The 20322-nt window shown below is 43.9% G+C and overlaps 1 protein-coding gene across 1 annotated transcript in view; it reads left to right on the top strand.

Annotated features, from left to right (window-relative positions):
* The window catches only part of FTO (FTO alpha-ketoglutarate dependent dioxygenase), a 308362-nt gene extending 288273 nt beyond the window's left edge, over positions 1–20089 (top strand). The window contains exon 9 of the mRNA XM_045989037.1: positions 19932–20089. Within this exon, the coding sequence (XP_045844993.1) occupies positions 19932–20046 (115 nt within the window). The 3' untranslated portion in view covers positions 20047–20089. The remainder of the gene's footprint in view (positions 1–19931) is intronic.
* Positions 20090–20322: the final 233 nt, after the last annotated feature.

Below are 20322 nucleotides of genomic sequence, written 5' to 3'. Positions count from 1 at the left end.
TCAAGAGTGAGGAAATCCTCCCTAGAAATTCTCCGTTGACCTTCTTTCCAGTCAGTCTCATTGCCCGTATCTGGGTCAGATGTGCAGTGCTAGACCGAAACCTACCAAGGTAAATGGAAACACCATTTTGGGCTTTATTACCCAAGATTTACTCGTGAGCTGGCAGTGGCATCTATTTTCTCTGAGTTGAAGACATGAATAAAATAGGGCTCTGTTAGCAATGAAGAAGAAGGGAGTGGTTGTTGGGGAAGTAACCCGTAGTGTCTACCAAGACACCCTGAGTTTTTTCTTCAGTCTCTGGCACACTCTTAGAACCATTTAGAATTCTGTAGTACGGGGTTAGGGTTACAGGTTAGATACATGCAAGTCCTCGGCTTTGGCCTCTGCCTAAGGCCCTCATGTACTGTGACTGTGCTTACATCCCTTACATTTTCCTAAAAACCTGCCTCGGTGCTATGCCCCAAAGATAAAAACCAGGATCTCTTCTATTTTTAGAAACCTTTTGTATATAGTTCTCATATGGGAAAGAAGTAGAGCTGGCTTTCTGCTAGAGAATTCCTGTTTGGTCAGGACTGGCCAGCTAGCCAGCCCTTGCAGGGTTCCTGCTGAGACCGAAGGCTTACAGAAAATTCTCCCTGAATTACTAGGCTCCATGCATCTTATTCCATGGCACAGCCCAGCATTTTGAACATATCACTGCTCATTAGCACCTCCAGTGAAAGACCAGGGAAAGGAAGGGTGAGGATTGAGGAATTCATATCAAATACTTCTTGTTTTTATCTTGTTGGAGAAAGGGCTGGAATTACTGCCTCAAAGAGTGCTTTGAAAATAATCTACTTTATTTCTCCACTCATTCTCCCCCTAATTGTACAAATTATCAGCATTACATTTTAGTTCAAAAAAAAAAGAGCAGCAATGTAGAAAACACGCCCCTGGGTTGAAGAAACCAGCCGAGCTACTGCATACTTGAGAGATTCAGCACTCTTTTGCATTTCATGTACACAGTTGAATCATAAGGTACAGATCCTATCTTTTTATTAATGCCTGACTTGCAAATATTTTTTTGGCACCCGAGACATCAAGGTGATCTTGGATCAAACCTGCCCGTTCCTTTAGCCAAGTAGATGAAAGTCCAAAATACCCCCATTTCTGAGAATGCCATGATGGAGTCATCGCTTCAGTCGTAATTCTGGGTGAAGACACAAAATGCAACAAAACACCCCACCTACTGTACCTGTATACTTTTTGTTTTATGGTTTGTGAGGTTTTTTACAAGACAATTACATGTTCTAATTATGAGATTACATACATTTCTACCACTTATGTAATCCAGTGTAATTATACCGACTACTTGAAAAGACAGTGATAAAGGATTACTCGAAGCAAAAATTAGACATCAGAATGCCACTTCAGAAAGGCTTTTGGAGGCTGTATGCCACAGGTCCCAGAAGAGGTGGATGAAGGTGAACACAGTAGCCTCCAATCGCTTACTTTTTTATTGGTTATGGCAGCAAGAATCACTCCTATCATTCTGGAAGGTTCGTCTTTTTAAAGCTGTTTTTCAAATAATAAAAAAATTTTTTTTTTAAATCTTTAAAAAAAAGGAGGGGCACCCAGGGACACCTGGGTGGCTCAGTCAGTTAGGCCACTGCCTTCGGCTCAGGTCGTGATGCTAGGATCCTGGGATCGAGTCCCACATTGGGCTCCTAGCTCGGCAGGGAGCCTGCTTCTCTCTCTGCCTCTGCCCGCCACTGTGCCTGCTTGTGCTCTCTCTTTCTCTCTCTCTGATGAATAAATAAAATCTTTTTAAAAGGGGAGGGGGTGCCTGGGTGGCTCAGTGGGTTGGGACCTCTGCCTTCGGCTCAGGTCATAATCCTAGGGTTCTGGGATTGAGCCCGGCGTTAGGCTCTCTGCTCGGCGGGGAACCTGCTTCACTCTCTCTCTGCCTGCCTCTCTGCCTACTTGTGATCTCTGTCTGTCAAATAAATAATTTTTTAAAAATTCTTTAAAACTGGTTTTCAAATATATAACCCATGACGTGTACCTTTGCTACCTGTGCAGAAGGTAGTTGAGTTCTGAGTTTGTCTCCTTCCCCTCACCTTCTCTCCCTCCTTCTCTGGCTCCTCTTCCTTCCCTTTTCTACCTTCCATCCTCCCTACCCCTGCCTTTTGTGTAGGGGCCTGGAGAAGGGCTTGAAACATAGGCCAATGGGGACAAACAGACTGGATTCCTGGGACATTATTTCCTACTCAAGTAATCCTTGGATCCAAATGTTTGAAAGCAGCTGGCTTAGAAGAGTTCACGTTATCCTTAAAATTGTCTAACTTACTTCTCAGAGGGCAGACTATGTAGAAAGTCAAGGTCCATGGGGTTTCACGGCCTTTAGGAGGGGTTTTAGCATGGTGTCATTGTTCTGTGAGAGAAACAGAGTAGAGAGAGGAAAATAAACACAGACTACAGTGTAAGCAAAACTAGAAACCTTTAACACGAAGTACATGATGCTACAGACAGTTCCTTAGAATAATTGTTTCTTTCATCACTGAAAACAAAGTATATTGAAAGGGTAATTTTTCTGCAAGTCAGCTCCTTTCCCTCGGGTGTCTTTTTTGAGGACTTTTTTTTTTTTTTAAGTAAAATGTAAGAATTTTAAAACTTATTTGTGGACTACCGTAACGTTGTTCTCCAAAACCTTTTCACCGCTTCACATGTTCACTTGTTCTTGATTTAAAAAAAAAATAATAATAATAAAATTCCTAATCACCTGTCCTGAGTTTATAATTCAAAGCAGTTTTTTTTGTTGTTGTTGTTGTCTTTTATTTTTTGGACTAGCTCGTTGTGTTCTAAGGACAGCATCGCTGAGGTGTGCTGTTCATCGCCCATATGGAGCAAATTAGAGAGAGCAGGAGGGGAGCTGCCGCTGTTTATGATTGGTTACGGTAGTATTAAAAAAAAAATTGACTTGCCCCGCTTTGGAGAAGAAAGATGGATAAAATGCTCTTTGAACACACGAGCCTTTTTTTTTTTTTTTTAATGTCGGTGCAGAAGGGTTGCATTTATATTTGGCTTTGCAGACCTGTCTCTTGACCTTCTAATTACTTTATTTGAAACAGCACTGAGGGTATAATAAACCTGGAGGTTGCCTCTCCTTTGCTTTATCATAAATTAAAGCTGCCGGTTTGTTGAGGTGAAAGTGGAGGCAGAATGTTCATTACCGCTCAAGTGACGGCTTGTCAATAATCGTGCTTTTTAGTTTGTTCTAGTCAGCACTTGCTGTGCATTTTGTTGGGCCGCTGGGAAATAAATACAACAAGATTATACGTTTGGAATACCACAAGAGTTCACGGAAAAAAAAACAACAACCCACAAATGATAAATTATACACTTGGTAGAAAGTGACATGCTATCTTGTGCTATTAACAACCGAAGATAATTGCAACGAATTGTAATTGCAGTTTGCAACTTACAGTACAGTGTGTCCGACATCAATCTTAATAGTGAACAAAGCAATTTATATTAAAACTTAATTCACTTGGTAACTTTCGGCTGTATACACGGGAGCTAACAGATGTAGCTTTTCAGAAAGTTCAAAGGCATTTGAAACGTGGCAAGAAATGCTAATGCAGTAAGCCTTGGAGAAATATTGCATTACTCCTTGTAATGAAAACAAATGTATGTCATTATCTCCTACTTTGTGTTTATTTAATAAAATATGCAGTTTGCCTGTTGGTGAATTCAGTGTTTCTGAATGGATATGGAATGATGTTCCTTCCATTCGGAATCAGAGGCCAGACAGGACTAGCAATTATGCATCTGGTATAAGTAGTCTGCTTTACTATTTTGGTAGCATGCCCCTTAATGCTTCAGTAGGTTTTGTACGCGTGTAACAGCAAACTGGAGTAACTTTATTCATGACTTTCCTTAGATTGGATGTCTTTGAAGCAAGAAAGGGAGATCTCCTGGAATTACTTAAGAGAACAAGCATATTTGTTTTGTGAGCCTGACTGATGGCCAGCAGAGCAGTTGAGTGAAATCTCTAAACTGATTAGGGCTTTAGTTCAAATAATCTTCTACCTTTTTCATTAATTTATTCCTTAATGCTATTTTGCTGCTCTTCTACCAAGGATAATAATCTCACACTCGCTGACCTCCATGAGTGGGTGACCTGGAGCCCATAACTAATCTCATTTACCCTCCTGACCAGCCGAACTTCATTTACCTTGACTGGATAAAGAGCCTCGCGTTGCTAAGCTTCCCCTCCTTCGTAGCTTTTTGGTTAATCTGCAGTGAAGGGAAAATGATAGGCTTTCCCCGTCAAGATCCAGAAGCATCCGGGGACAGTGGAAACTTCAGGCCATTCCTCTTCCTCACTGGAGTCCCACTCTCCTAACGCAGATTATTTTCATTTTGAAAGTCAATTTCTAGCCACGGGCTATAGGAATCCGTTACTGGATTTAGGTTTAATTGTTGAGGGCGCATACATATAATTTTATATCCTGCTTTTAAATTTAATACCAAAGTGTTTCCCATGTTGCTTCATAATTACTCTGCATTTTAATGACAATAATTCATTAAGTTTGTATACTGTTTTTTTCCTAATCATTCCCCGTTATTAAAAAGTTGGGTTACTTCCACTCAGTTTCACCATTACAAATATTACTGCAATAAAAATTTCTTTAGATTTTTTTTCTTTTTCGTTTAGAGCGTTTCTTTGGAAAACATTATTAGAAGCGTAACTATTAAGCAAGACGTGTAAACATTGCATGGCTTCTTGCCCCACATTACTAAAACGGGTTCCTGGACTAGTTTATAGTAGTTGATAATTGCCTACAGCAAGCAGGGTTGGAGGAATATATAATTTCATCATGGTAACATTGAGATTTATCCTGGCTCTTCCATTTCTAAACTAAACGATATTGGGCAAGTTCCTTAACCCCTCTGCCTCACCAGAACCTCGTTACTCCCCAGCTGAAGAAAGGGGCTAGTAATGGGGGTACGCTCATGGATCGTTCTGAGTATTATATTTCTTCATATATGTATAATCTGGGGAAGACTGCCTATCACATAGGAAGTACTCCGTGAAGATTAGCTATTATTGGGCACCTGGGTGGCTCAGTGGGTTAAAGCCTCTGCCTTCGGCTCAGGTCATGGTCTCAGGGTCCTGGGATCGAGCCCCACATCGGGCTCTCTGCTCAGCTGGGAGCCTGCTTCCTCCTCTCTCTCTGCCTGTCTCTCTGACCACTTGTGATCTGTCTGTCAAATAAATAAATAAAATCTTTAAAAAAAAAGATTAGCTATTATTATTCTTACTCCAGGTTCATTTTTCTCCTAATTTAATATCACTTTCTATTTAAGATACAGTCTTTAGAGGAAATGTGGTAGTCATCCACAGAAGCTGAGCAGTCCGTAGGCTCCACAAGCAACTTCTACCCGCACCGAGTGAGAACTTCACATTGCTTGGGCACAGTGAGCCATTAGGAAGAACTTGGCAGTAATGAGCATTCTAGCTGTAGAGTAGAAGCTGGCTCAGGCGGTTACGTGTCTGGCTTGGTTTCGGCTCAGGTCATGATCTCAAAGTCGTGGATCAAGCCCCAGGTTGGACTCTGCCGAGTTGGCTTCAAATTCTTTTCCCCACCCTTCCTCTCCCCCTGTGCTCCCCCCCCAATAAATAAATACAATTTAAAAAAGAATTATTAATGTCTCTAATCCCAAAACAATCTAAATGACCTTGAAGCCTTAGACTTCTGGGATACTGATCCTGTGATTCTTGTACTGTGTGAGAATCCAAGCCCCCCACCCCACACTTACAGGAACCGGCCTCTGCAAGAAATAATGGCAGCTATTTGTTGGTCTTTAAGGAAGACAAAGAACGGGTTTCCTGGATTCCTTCATTCTGGAAAATTGACTTCAAGTTTATACATTTTCAAAGAAACACTGTAACTAATGGTATTATTCCATGAGATGGTTTTGATGAGATGCATCTGGTCCATCAGGCAGGGTTGAGAACAGCACTGTCCAAAGCAGGGAGTCGGAGCGGCGTGCTCCGGTTGACCACGGAGCCCCTGGTCAGACCGCCCCCAGCTGGGCAGTAGCGACCCAAGGTAGAGGCTAGAGATTACTTCCTTGAGACCTTCTTTTAAACAAAAGGAATGTGGATCCCTTATGTTCCCTTCTGATGATAAGCTCTGTGTTAGAATTCTTGGATTGCGAGCAACAGAAAGTAATGCTTGGGGGTGGGGGGTTGGGGAAAGGCAGGAGAGCAGGAGGTTCTCCTCTGGGAGGGTAGGGTCTTGTTCACAGTGGCCACAGAGAAGAGTAAGTCAACAGGAGAGGGAGCAGTGCAGCTCCAAGGAGCCAGACGGGGAAAACACAGACACTCACAGGGTGCCAGAATGGGAAGGAGTGAGCCCTACTCCACTCAAGAGGGCCCCGCCTCTCGGCTAGGGGACACCATAGCACCTTGACGACAGTCCCACTAAGACTGCACAGTCCTGGGGGAAGACATTGCCCCAAACAAGATTGGAACCCTCGTCCTGGAAGAAGGGGAAAAGGATGCGGGGCCGCTGAAGTTAACAAAGGTACACTGAATTTCTTAGAAGACCATATTACTATAGTAATTCCTCTGCAGTAATAGTTAGAAAACAACTAAGTGGCTTACAGACACCAGGAAGTATTTGGACCACTCGGGCCATTGCCTAGGACATTAACCTTGGCAGTAACTACTTTTTAATTACTCAGGATGACACCGAGGGCCCACATAAGAAGGCATTTTGTAAGAGGAATGTTTCACAGTTGGCTGCAGATATCATAGACCTGAAGAGCAGTGGCTTTGACCTCAGAGGGATTTCTGTTTCCTCCATGGAAAAGAAATCCACAAAGAATAGGGCCATTACGGATCCCCCCATCACCAGTGTTCACAGCTCCCTGAGTCTTTCTGCTCTGTCCTCCTCGTGGCATGGCTTCTCTCTTCAGACGTCCTTCGTGATCACAAGAGAACCACGACAGCTCCTAACAGGTCATATACATGACTGGTAAGAAGGAGGAAAGGGAGGGAGGGCAAATGTGCCTGGTCCTTGAGTCACCTCTGTCCCCCTTGTAAGGAGCTTCCCCAGAAGCCCTACCCAACAGTCTCTGCCTAGATTCCATTAGCTACAATACAGTCACTTGGTCACCCCCATTGATAAAGGCAACAGGAATATTTTTCAGTCGGGTAACTTGCTACTCCCAGAAAAATCAGGGTTCCATAGGGAGGGAGAAGAGGAGAGCAGATATCAGGAAAGCAACCAGCAGTTTCCGGCGCAGCCCCCTTTGCTGAAGTGGACAGTCTTCAGGTCCTGGAACTGTCCTGCTGGTCCCTGCATGACCAGTAAGCAGCCAGGAGAGCGATAATGAAGCATTTCCTAGGGTAGGGAGAGAAGTGAGCGGATTGAATGATGGAAACTTTAGGTCATTAAATAAAGTTCCAACATTTTCTCCTTGCCCAAAACATTCACCACAAACTCTGCAGAACAGGAATTGAAGGGAAATGTGCCGTGCCATTTTTCTTTAGCCTTTTTGCAATGCAACAGGACAATCAATACAAATCTTTGCAGTAATCATATATTGATTTTCCTAGAATATAACTCCATTTAAAGCACTTTTATCCCCAAGAGTAGAAACATTGGAGGCTATCAAAGGAGGAAGTAGGTTTCCTTGACCCCATCTGCAGTGCACAATTGATTAACAGAGGATAGTTATGAGAGAGAGAGAGAGACAGAGAGAGGGAAGAGAGAAGTCACTGAAAGGTTAATACTAGCTAAAGAGAAACATGATTATAGGACATTAGGCTTTCGGTAAAATCATAAGGTCGGCAAAAGATAATGATACTATCTAAAATTGCATGAGATTTTGAGTACTTAGCATCCTCTCACTGTGCGCCCCCATGCCCCAGCAACAACCACAGCTGAATTTGGAGGATCGACCAAGCTGAGAATGCACGGGGACTGATTGATACGTTTGGGTTCAGGGCCGATAAGCCGGCCTGATAAGGGAATGAGTGATGCTATTTTAGTTTTTCCTGAGTCATGTAGTCATGAAGTACTAAACTGTAACGTGTCTCAGATTGAATGTTTCTTGGCTTCAAAGGTAAAAGAAAAAGAAAAAAATATATATTTAATGTATTTACTGGCTTTTGAAATTTTTTTCAAGAAAAGTAAAAATTCTCCTTTTTGGGGCGCCTGGGTGGCTCAGTGGGTTATGCTGCTGCCTTCGGCTCAGGTCATGATCTCAGGGTCCTGGGATGGAGTGCCGCATCGGGCTCTCTGCTCAGCAGGGAGCCTGCTCCCCTCTCTCTCTCTCTCTCTCTCTGCCTGCCTCTCTATCTACTTGTGATCTCTGTCAAATAAAAAAAAAAAAATTCTCCTTTTTACTCTGTTTTGTAAGGAAACAAAACACACGCGTGCCACTCCCTTCTCTCCTTCTCCTCACTTCAGCCCCTAAGGGATGACCGAAACAGTCCACCTTCTGCCAATCCCCGAGAGTTAGGTCTGCCGCTGACCCTTTCTATGCGCGGATGTCTTCATCCCAGAGACAAGGAGAGGGATCGGAGGGTAACGTTGAGAAAGACAGGCGGGTTCTGCTCTGCCTCTGGCTCCCGAGGCTGGGATGACACCCAAACTGAGGGTGACGCCTCCGGAAGCAGTCCCGAGCTGCCTTCTCTTCCACACTCTTTGTGGAAAAGGCGACAGAGTGCCCCCGGGGTTCACTTGTTCGCAGTATATTGTCCCCGGTGTATTTCCCTAAATTCCTCTTGTCTTTTGTATCAAGGCTGGGTTCGCACAAATGAGCCCTTTATCAAATTAGAAGGGGCATGCCGCCTCATTATCCTTCTCGGTGTGTTGTACTTGATACTGTTTATTTTACTAGCAACTTGAGGAGTTGGTGTTTTGCTTTGTTTTCCGCCCCCCCCCCCCTTTTTTTTGGCTTCAGGCAAAGCAACTAGTACACATTGTCAGATATAGTATCTTATCTGTCAGCAGCACCCTTGTGAATTAATCATAATTCAATAGGCTTACTAATCAAGATTTGAGATGAATGTTTTGATAGAGCGATCAGATTTGTCTAATCTGTCATTATTTGACAGTTGCTGCAGGCAGAGTGTGAACTTGGCAATGGTAGACCTGTTTCTGATCCCTTTGGCTGGGCCCACTGGTTGGGTAACATCGCTGATGGTAGCGATGGATCCAGGCCTTGCAACCAATTAAGACCTGTTTCTCACTACCCCCCCCCGCCCCCCCCCCCGCCACCCATCCTCCCTCCCACCAGTTTTCAGAAAACATTGGGTAGAGTTCTCTTGTGACCCTTCTGCCCAGGTGATCAACAGATTGGGGACCCGGTGTTCCCTTTGTCATTTTCACCTGTAAACAAAGGTGTGCCAAGCCAAGTGATGAATCTCAAGGGTGATTCATCACGTCCCTTGCAAATAGTGGTCAGAGAAAAAAAAAGAAACATAGCAGATTATTCAGTGTTATTGATTACAGCTCTGTGTCGCCCACCTCTAAACTCTACTTGGCAGAGTTGCATGTTCTTGGGGGCAATTTACAGCCTAGTTTGCTCATTTATTCAATTTGATTATATAAATGGAAGCTCTAGTTGTAGATTAATATCTTACTGTACATAATGTTTCAAGTTCTGGGATAAAATTCCAAAATACCAAGTTACACTACATAGATGGCATGTTAGTCGCTCATGAGTTACTGTTAGAAACTTAAGAATGGGATTATTTTATGGAGGACGCTTTAACTGGTCTATTCCTTCTCCTCCCCTAGGTTTACATTAGCACAAAGATAGGTCCTCATTTTAGGAAGCTTGGAAAATTCCAAGGGGGAAAAAATATCTAGATTTCCTATAATTCCATCAACTCACAGCAAGTCAGTATTAAGAATGTTTCACCCTATTAAAACTAAATGGACGACACCACAAAGACCTCAGTGGATGTTTGCCTGACACTGTCATCCACAAAATAGAACTCTCCCTGGCATGCTGTTGTGGCCTCTGTGGACCACGCCACAAGAAAATCCAGAAGAATCCAGGAAGGTGCTACTTCTCTCAAATTTTAGCCTCCGCGAGCAAAGCGTATGGAGAAACTCGCTTAGGCTGTTAGTGCGTCTGCCGTGTTGGAAGTGACAACTTTCCCATTTCACAGGCATGTCACAGTCCTTACTAAGTGAATGCTAGCCACACTTCGAGAGATTTGTAGCTTGGGTGATTCAGACAGGGGACGGCGGAGAGTCACCTAATTAGACTCTAGGTGTAATTATGTAAGGCGGTCCAGGCAGCGGTGGGCTGTGTGTTAATTAACTTTCATGCTGAACATGCAGTAGCGCCTAAACAGAGAATGGTTGGCGGCTGAGGAAAAGCTTTTGCCTTTGCCGTAGCTTTAGTCTTCTCCTTCTAGATCTTCCTTCCCCGTCCCTTCTCTTTTTGTTGTTGTTGTTGACACATGAGGCATAAGGGCAAGTTGTTTGGCAGAGTCTTCGTCATCTGCCCCTGTAACTCCCCTCCTACTCTCCTCCATAATTCCAGCACCTTCTCTGGGATGAACTTTTACATAGCAAAATATGTCTGTATTTGTTTATGTATTTATCTGTCCCCAGCTTGTAAAATCCATAGGATTTCCCAGCCACGACTTTTTGGCTTTCCACGAAGCTCCAAAGGTCTCTCTTTGTGATGAAGAGAGGAATGACGTTCACTGAACCACGATGAGCTCCCATTCGTCACAGGCTTGGGCCATAGTGCTCCTCGGTTGCTCCCATCCGTTCCTGTCTCTAAGGAACAACAAGAGGAAAGGCACCAGTTAAAGAAGTTTCTTTCTTCTAGCAAATAAATCCACGGCTTCCTTTGTGCTGGCTTCTGCTGTCAACTGCTGCCCGAGTTCTTAACGAATGCATTAAAGTAAACTTTGCAAATTCATATAAATCAACTCTGCATGCTTACGTGAGGAGAGACTTGAGGTCATCAAACAAGCGCTGGGTGTGGATAGAGGCCAAATGATCTTCCGGTCCTCTCCGTTCTCAAGTGGGGAAATCCCATTCTGAGGTTCTCTGTTCCTTCTAAGCCTGCCTCCTTGACATTTCCCTCTGCCTTCATTCTGCTACTAATGAAGTCTAGGACGACAGACAGGATCATTCCGTTCATACAGGAGAGGAATGTTCTAGAATTCTTCTAAAATTCTACATACATTAGCATGATATTAACACAGATCAAGGAATTGCCAGAAACATTAAGAATAGATTGGATTCAACACCCTTTTTTACTCTAGTACCTCTTTACCAGTTATGAGAAAGAAGTATTTCAATTTTAGTACCGGCAGTAATAAACAGGCTCAGTTTTTATTGTCTAATTGGAAAAAAAGAATAATAAAAACCTTTGTTGTATGAAAAGCGTTGTTTTGGAGCTCCATGACCGTGTGGGAAAGGCCTTTGAGTGGTGCCACCCTAGTGAGGATAAGGGACATCGGAACAGTTTCAGGGCTGCCTTCGTGTGATTTTCAGTTTGATATCTAGTGAAACTCTGTCTTCGCTGTCACCCACCCCCATCTCGCCATCCGGTGTGGGTCAGATCAAGCCCGTATAGTCAAAACCAGACCGACCAATTTTGACCAATCACTTGCTCTTTGAAAGATTATGTTTGGTGCCTCAGGAACCCATAGTAGTCTCAGGCAGGATTCCTGTCCCCAGAGAGCTTACCGTCTGTCTGGGAAAATAAAACATAAAAAAACCTGAAAATAAAACTGGAAATAACAGTTTGAGACAATGCTAGGGAAGGTAGGTCACATGACTATACACGACTGTCAGATGCATTTACAGATTTTTTGGAGAAGAAAAACGTTCTTCGACCCTTCTGACAGTAGGGTCTCATAGACCCCAGTGGTGAATTCTGAACTGAAGTATTATTCTGTAAAAATGCTTTTCAGTTTTGAAATGGCAGTGCCAAAGAAAAAATCTGGTCTAGGTAATTGGTAAAGAAATTATGTTAGATTAGAATTGAAATAAAGGCATAAAATTGAAAAATTCCCATGAATCGCAAAGACTTCTGAGAAAATGCCAGAGACCTAGGGTAGGTGGTCATTTCATGAGTCAGTTCCAAATTCAGATGGTAGGTTCATTTCAACCTACACAGGTAAGATTTCAGGGAAAAGATACATTTCAGGTAGGGCAGGATATAGACCATTGTATGGGAAAAGGACCTTTCAGTTAGGTAGACTTTATTATGAGGAGCAGAGTGAGAGAGTATAAACCAAGTTCCCCGTGTGTCTGACCGAGACAGAATCTTCAAGAATATTAGACCAAATGTGTGGGAAGTACTAAGAGATGCCCGAGTTCTGGGAGGCCTTCAGCGGTTTCCAAAGCTGAGAAGTGACATCATGCCAGAGATATTTTAGGGAAGATTAGTTGGAGGCAGGATGGGCATGGATTTGGGTTGTTCTCATTTAAAGGGTCGTATTTAGAGACAAGCCTGGTTCCTAAAGGGAGGTATTGTGGGCCTGCATTCTGGCAGAGCAGTGATAACAGAAGACAAATAGGAATTTTGAAGGACCTCTAATGTGAGAATGGGTTATGGGGATGAGGAAGAGGAAGGAGTCAAGGGTGGTACACTGATCTCAAAGGAAATGGACGTTTGCTGAGAGGGGATCGTGTGCGCCCCACTTCCGGGAGCATAGGGCAGAGTGTTAAGGATCTAGCCCCGTAAATCGCAATGGGCAAGACCTGAAATGCAAAGAAAGAAACACAGCCTTGACATCCTCCTGGTTGTGAAAATTACAGAGTTACCTTGGGAAAGATTATTTGCTCTTTGTGTCAACTCAGTGGCCTCAGGTATAATCATAGCTGAAGCACAAAGCCAGCTATTGAAAGTGAAAAGATTTCCAAATACTTTAGGGATTCTGCTCTTGTATTGTGGGTTAGTGATCACCTTGACTTTCTTCTGACGGGGCTTGTAGTTAAGGGCTTGTTTGTGCCCTCAGCAGCTGACCACCAGATTCCCCCTTCGTTCTGTTTCGGTTAAAAGATTTTTTACATCACCTTGGCTTTCAGAAACTGACAAGGTGCCAATGGCCTGTCATTGGCGGACTGACTTTTTTCCACCTGCTCACAGAGATACTATTGTCTTTGGAGAACTCGTGCTTTTCTTCAGTGATGTGACTAAGCCTAGGTAATCTTTGAAGAATTGGCCGCTTTATGTCTCACGGAGAAATGAAGGTGAGGCCTTGGAGCTGGGAAGTCTCGGGGCAAACACCTTCAAGTCTGAAGCGTGAGGGAAACCAAAGCCAAGCCCGTTACCCAGATCTCGAAATCTAGATGTGGGCAGAGGTTGAGTTAAGCGCATTCAGCTGTCCTAGCCATAAAACTGTCTTTATAGAACACGCACTCATCCCATTCTGGAGAGTTGGGAAAGTCCCATGTGGTCGGACATGACTAAGTCCTGTGAGCCCCAAGCAATGTGACTTTTTAATAGACGAATTGCCTTTAAAGATTTATTTTTTATTTGGGACGGGGGTGGTGCAGAGGGAGAGAGAAACCCAGGCAGACTCCACACTGAGCGTGGAGCCCATAGCGGGACTCAATCTCACGAGCCCGAGACCGTGACCTGAGCCAAAACCAGGAGTGGAATGCTCAATTGACTGTGCCACCCAAGCACCCCCAGGTGAATCTCCTTTTAACTCCTCACAGCTCTTGGAGCGTGTGGCTTGGGATCTGTGCAATACGGTGTCGCCTCGCACGCGTCATCGCTACCTCGGCATCACTTCTGAGCCAGGAGAGGATTAAAGGGGTGCGGCCAGGACCTGCCCCCACTTTGTGAGGGCATAGCCGTGCTTGCCAAATTTCTAAATCAGTTACGATCTGAAAATAAAAAATTAAAGACACTAATCATTTCTCCTTTTACCAAATGGGCTGTATGTGAAAGCTTGCATTCACCTTTTTAAATAGGGCTTACGATAAACATGGACTGACCTCTCTCTGGGAAAGCAGATGTTTGCCTAACAAGGAAATAAAGCTGCTCTCAACAGTACTTTCCTAAAAAAAAGATCTAGTTGCTTTTCCATCTTACACCCAAGTTTAAGAGTTTTTTATGATTCTAGAATGAAAAGAATTCCCTTACTATTAAAAAAAAAAGTGATAGAAATTTTTTTGCCAAAAAAAGGTACCTTACAGTGCCATCTCAACATAGCCTGTTTGTCTGAATGCAGTGGAAGGAGGAAGCTTTTATTAGGAAATAACCCTTTCCAGTTCTGTAACAGTCCTTATCCAAAAACTTCTCCCCAAGGCTGTGGACAGCTTTGTGCCCTGGAACCTCCACCACAGGTGGGAGATGTACTGAGCTTTTGAAACCGGTAAGGGTGGTGTGAACATAAGAGCAGGCAAAAAGAGTTTTTCTAGTAGTTGTGGGACCTTGGAGAGGCCTCCAAGCCAGGAAAGTTTCTTTAATTCTTCTGGTGCTATCCTTTATCATCTCATAGTCTCAGTTCCCGGTTGCTCCTGAATGAGCTTGAATGAATTTGTAATAATAAGCCGGTATCTGTGCTGTGTGTGTTAGGGTCTCAGCCCCCATCAGCAGAGTGTGATTTGGGAATGAAACACCTCGAGGCACCAGAAACACAAAATCGGAGAAGTAAATCCCTTCCAAGATTGTAGTATATGGTCACCATGCTGAGTGTATAGAGCTTGGGATCATCTACTTCAGTATCCTTTTTTCTATTACTGTGACCACTGAGTTGAGAAGACGCAGAGCTGACCGCACTTTCCTTCCTCGCAGTTTGAAAGAGCTCACACGCGTCTCAAAGTGACCGCTCTAGAGCTCACACGCGTCTCAAAGTGACCGCTCTTCAGCGGGAAGTGCCTTATTAATGGAACAAGATCTGATTTTGTCAATTTCTTTATTTTTTTGCTCCAAAACAAGACACACTCTTTGGTGAAAGCCTCGTCTTTTGTTCCAAGGTATTCCTTAGACAAACTTGGAAGGTAAGGAGCCACACTAGTATAAAAATTAAAGCATCAAAAAAAACCACATGTCCTTTCCAAGACCACGTAGCCATTCACGTCCAGAGATGAAATGAGACCCCACCAAGGCCGCTGCCTCATTTCGGCAGGGTCACTGTGGCTCTGGCCCTTCGGTCGGGCTTACGGCAACATGAGGGGAGGTCTCAGCTGAATGCAGAATCTTCATGGGACGTCCTGTAACTATGTCTAAATGCGACTTCACAAAGACCTCTTAACTAGACACTGGCTAGAATGACTCTTCCCCTGGGAGAAAAGGGTCTTTAAGATATTTTGAGGGGAGGAGAAGGGTTAAGAGGTCTAATCCATAGCTCTAAATTCCTGTGCTTGGGGGAGCTCATTGACATGGTAGGTTTTAAGGGCTGCTGTTGGAGCCATTATGGCCTGTCCTGCTGAGGCCCATTGGAGAACACTTAATTGTAGTATCCCAGTGTGTTGCAAAGGCTTTTTTTTTTTTTTTTGGCAAGACCTCTTTGAGCTCTTTGACAAAGCAGCTCACTACTACTGATGGGAAACCTTGGGAAACTTTTGAGGCACGTAAACCCAAGGACATTCTTTAGGTTTGTGCTTTTTAAGTTAAAATGGCTGGAGCTACCAGGAATTTTTAAATCTCCCTGCCACTTCCTTCCTGCAAGTTGTACATGGATTCCTGGGTGCTGACTATATGTTGAATACATTTCTTTCCCTTTCTAATTTTTTGATTTTGAGGTTGGGATTTTTCTTGGCAGTGGTGGTGAAGATGGTGTAATGAACAAACACAATTATCACATCCAGGGGCTGCAAAAGCCTTAATTTAGAAATATAAGCAAAATCACATTGTTTCATATGGAACCAATTCCTTCTTGACTCTTTCCCCCCAAGGAGTGAAGGAAATATCTCTGGTATATAGTTAAAAACCTGGTAGATTAGACCTTCAGATAGGTGAGTGGATTAAGGCAAAGCACAAGGAAAGGCTCATGTTTTCAGTCATCTCTCCTATTTTAAAGTTCCTATTGCCCTTCAGTATTCCAAATTTACCAGATTAGACCTAATCTAATATGTAGTTCTTTAATGTTTTAAACATTTTGGCTGGACTCAGTTCCTAGCCTCTGTATTGCCTATCTCTGTTAACATCTGCATGCATAAGAGGGCATTCATTAGGGCCGGATTGAGGGGAAAACACCGAAAGACCAGTCCACCTTTCTTGGGGCTTGGGACTGCAAGGCCATAGCATTGAGAATGCAATGAATTGAGAAGATCGGGGACTCAAAATTCAAAACCTTGAGCCCCCCCCCTTTTTTTTTGGCCCAGAAATCCAAGTTCATTCAGAATTGAGCTCATTTCTGAAAACACTGAAACCTTCTCATGGTTTCCCACACTATAAAGCAAAGTATAGCTGTAGGATCAGAAATAGTTAACAGCGTCTTTGCGCCAGAGTGTGGGGATTTCTCTTTGGTTTGGGTTTTTATGAGCTCATTGCCCCAGTTCCTGTTCTATACATAGAGCTAATACTCCTGCTTTGTTTCTTTCTTTTAAAATTACCAAGAGATCTAGATGTGTAGTAATGCAGAGGACACTTGATGAAGGCTGTTAACTATGGGGCCTCTTTGTTACGTGAGATATTCTGTCAGCGAAATAAGGGACATGATTGTTTTAGTAGGACTCTGTTATGGATACAGGATATCTCAACCTTGATCTGAGGAATAGATTGGGAGGTCGTCTGTCTTTGATTTCTGCATCCCCCCCGCACGTCTGCTTGCTTTCCTCTTGCAGCACACCAACTGCTGTATCTTTGGTCCACATGGCTGAAAAATGGCCCCCGCTTCTGGGGCCATCACCTCTGGCTAGGGGGTGGGGCCCCGCGGAACAAACATGGCTGCCAGGAAGCTGCCACTGAAGCTGTGCGTGTTGGAGAGGTCAGTTCCCAGAAAGGGGGAGGCGGGGACACAAGTCTGGATTTTTCTACCGTACCACACCTTCAGGGAGTAAGGCGAAGTACCTGCGATTCTTCGTATTCCTCACAATAAAGCTGCTTTACGGAACGAACATAAAATTTTAGAGCAGGAAAGGATTTTAAAGTTTGCCCAGCCCTACCCTCTGTGTCCCATTAAGGAAGCTCATTCAAAGGGAAAGTGATGAATTTTCCAGAGGTTCGAAAGCGAGTTAACCGTGTCCCGTGCTCGTGCTTTTAGGTCAGAGCTTCTAATGCATCGCTCCATCACCTTGCTTTTGCCATATCTGAGCTTTCCGATGTTATTTTTTTTTTTTTTTTGCAATTGCGTAGAAGTTTTTGGAATAACAAGGAATGTATATTTATAATCCCTCACTTACATAGTTGGATTTTGGTTGTATAGATTCCTCTGCTCTAGAAAACACAAGTGATGTTTATGAAGACAACCTAGAAATATGTGGGGAACTGCTTCCAACGTACCGTCACATGAGAACAGCAAAATCGTGGTTAGGTAGCCCTGAGATACAAAAATAGGTAAAAATTAGGTAGGCATGTGGATGTTAACTGGGTTTGTTAGACCGGTAGATTTATGTATAACTTTAAATTTTCCTTAATACTGCCATCAAATTAGTTTTAGAGTTTTAGGGAGCACATTTGATAAGACTACATCTGGCTCTACTTCTCCTCATCTTAGAGCTACTTGAACATGTACGCACCATGTTCTTGCTCATGGAAGTGAACTCTTGCCAAGGTAAGGCACATATATTTGGGGCACAGCTGGAACTTTTATTCCAGCAGTGAACACATTAAGAACGAAATCCTCAATGTATGGCTACAGCTGCATTCCAGTAGGGGCTGAGCAGAGGCTTTGGCCTCAGAAAAATGACCCACAAAGACAGTCAGAGGATAAGATGTCCTCAAGCACAAGTATAGAAGGATCTAGGAGTTGGGAAGAAAGTCACATCATGTAACTTAACGCCCATGGGCTTCAGAACAGGTAGCGGAAACCTAGAACAGTTCAGGTCTGTAGAGGCACAACTTGGTTAAAACAAAGTAGACGGCTCTCAGCGAAGTTCTCTCCACGGCCATACCGGAAGCACCAAGATGGCGCTCAACCTGGACTGTGTCTTTCCCAGGAACCAGCCCCTCGCCCCTCCAGCCCCAAATTTCACTATCTACCTCAGACCGCAGAACCAGGGGAGAAAATGCAGTCTCTTCAATGCTGTCGGATTTCTAACCTGCCCTCTCAGCAGTCAGGGACAAGAGTAGCCAGCAGGGCTGTGAGAGCAGGGGGGCCCACCGCAAAAAGGGGGCCCTCCTGGTCACACTGCTTCTTCTGCTGGGGCTTCAAGAAGGCATCATTTAGTGAGCCTGTTGAAGAGGACAAGTTGTCGAGAGCAATTTCTGAGGTACCTCTGCTTCCCCGAACACAGGACTCTTCGCTTCCCAGCTGATGGGTAGAGGAGAGGCAAGAAAACTAGGCCAAGATGGGGCCAGAAACACGGGGATGGAGATGGTTAGGCAAGTATCGTTTTTTTGCTTCTACAGGATTAGCCACGGTTTATCCCAGTTGTAAGCTCTGCAGACATTCCTGTCATGTCTTTAGTCACCTAGTAGGCGTCTCACTGCCTGGAGGACTTTGTTTTCCTTACTGAATTCCAGTCTGCCTGTTCTCATTTAAACTTCCTTTCTTCTGGCCCCGGGCTGGTCCCTGGTGTGCAGGATTGCCATGGGTGCTGGCTGGTCAGTGCCTGAGCCATGGGACCCCCGATGCCTACCTTGGCCACGGTTGCACAGAGACTGTCCTCTCTGCAGCTGCATTAAACGGGGATTTGGTGGAACTTGAGGAAACCTCAGTTCAAAGCAGAGTTCACACCTAGCGAGTGAACTGCTTTAATACCAACAGTGAAATAATTGACTTAAAAATAATTCCATGAGGGACATGAGATGCAGTGGCTTGACCTTTTATTAATATTCTTTTCTTTCCAATAATAACAGCTGTGAGTCAACACCAGTCAAATGTGGTGAATTTCCTTAGACTCACTCCAAAGGAGAGGTTCCGTCAATGGCTTTGAAATCTGAACAGGACGAAGAAAAGTCATTTATGTGGTAAAAATCTCAGTTACGCTAACCAGATTAAAGACTTTCTACTGAATTAAAGAAAATATGACACATCAATTATTTGAAACCAATTGTAGATGTTTTTAGGGACACAGAGAAATCTACCCTGAATTTGTAGTATTTCCAAGTTCTCTTGGAGCTTAACATTCCAGTGCGGGGGACCACTGCTAAATAAAGTCATAAAGAAGATCGTTTCAGAAAGTGAATGATGAGGTAGAAGCCTGAGTAGTGGTTAGAGATTTGAAAGAAGGTGTCTCTGAGAAATGACACTAAAGCTGAGATCCAAAATTCAAGAGGGAGACAGCCCTGTGAAGACACCAAGTTAGTGCTTCTGACAGTGGGAACAGCAAGTTCAAAGTCCCTGAGGTGGGAATGGGCTTGACCCCATAGAGGAATAGGAAGCACGTGGGAACAGTCAGAAGGAAGGCCCTAGGAAGATGTCTAGATTGTATTTGAACAACAGAGAATACTTTAGAAAGCTGAACACTGTTCTGAGCCATCCACAAAGGGAGAATGGGCCTGAGGTGGGTGTTTTATTTAGTTCTAAAGAAGGAAAGTGCTGCGATTACTCCCCTTAATATACCTCTACATTGAGTTACACAAATATTAGTAAATGAAGTACTGTACAAAAGCATTTTTAAAAAATGTAAAGCACCATCATTTAAGGATATTTTCCTCATTAAAGTGTTTTTTAACACAATCGAGGGTCTTATTACTTTCTTGTAGAAAAATCCTGCTAAACTTGAAGCGAGTTCTCCCCTTATTAGGAACCGCACCCTGCCCGGCAATTCCCCGAGACCTGTGTTGCTATGAAAAGCTTCCGTTACCTTTTTCTGTCTCTTGTGAAGGCCGAAGGGAGAAGGATTCCCGCTGCGTAGACCCAAGACCCTCAGGAGAGAATTCACTTTTTGGCGCCCTGGTCTCCCCTGTGAGTCCACGGGGTCAGAGGTAAGGCTGTCCTGAGACTGTGACTCCCAGGATGTCTCCACTTCTGGGGCCACACCAGCTAAATGGAAATTATGAAAATATCCAGGGCCTGAAACCAATAAATGGGAAGTGACAGGCATGGCATATTAGGGGATTATCGCTTGCACGGACTCTCCTGCAGGACGCACGAGGAAGGTGGAGGGCGTCTCATAATCCCCCTGAAATGTGCTGCCCGACGGGCTGGTGATACAAAGGGAAATCTGGTTTCTTGCAAGAAAGGGCATCAGAAGATGGATGTCCCCTGGATGACCG

Source organism: Meles meles, chromosome 19 (assembly GCF_922984935.1).
Source record: "Meles meles chromosome 19, mMelMel3.1 paternal haplotype, whole genome shotgun sequence".
Taxonomy (NCBI): Eukaryota; Metazoa; Chordata; class Mammalia; order Carnivora; family Mustelidae; genus Meles; species Meles meles.
The sequence above is the reverse complement of the archived record's forward strand: the minus strand, read 5'-3'. Positions and strand labels throughout refer to the sequence as shown.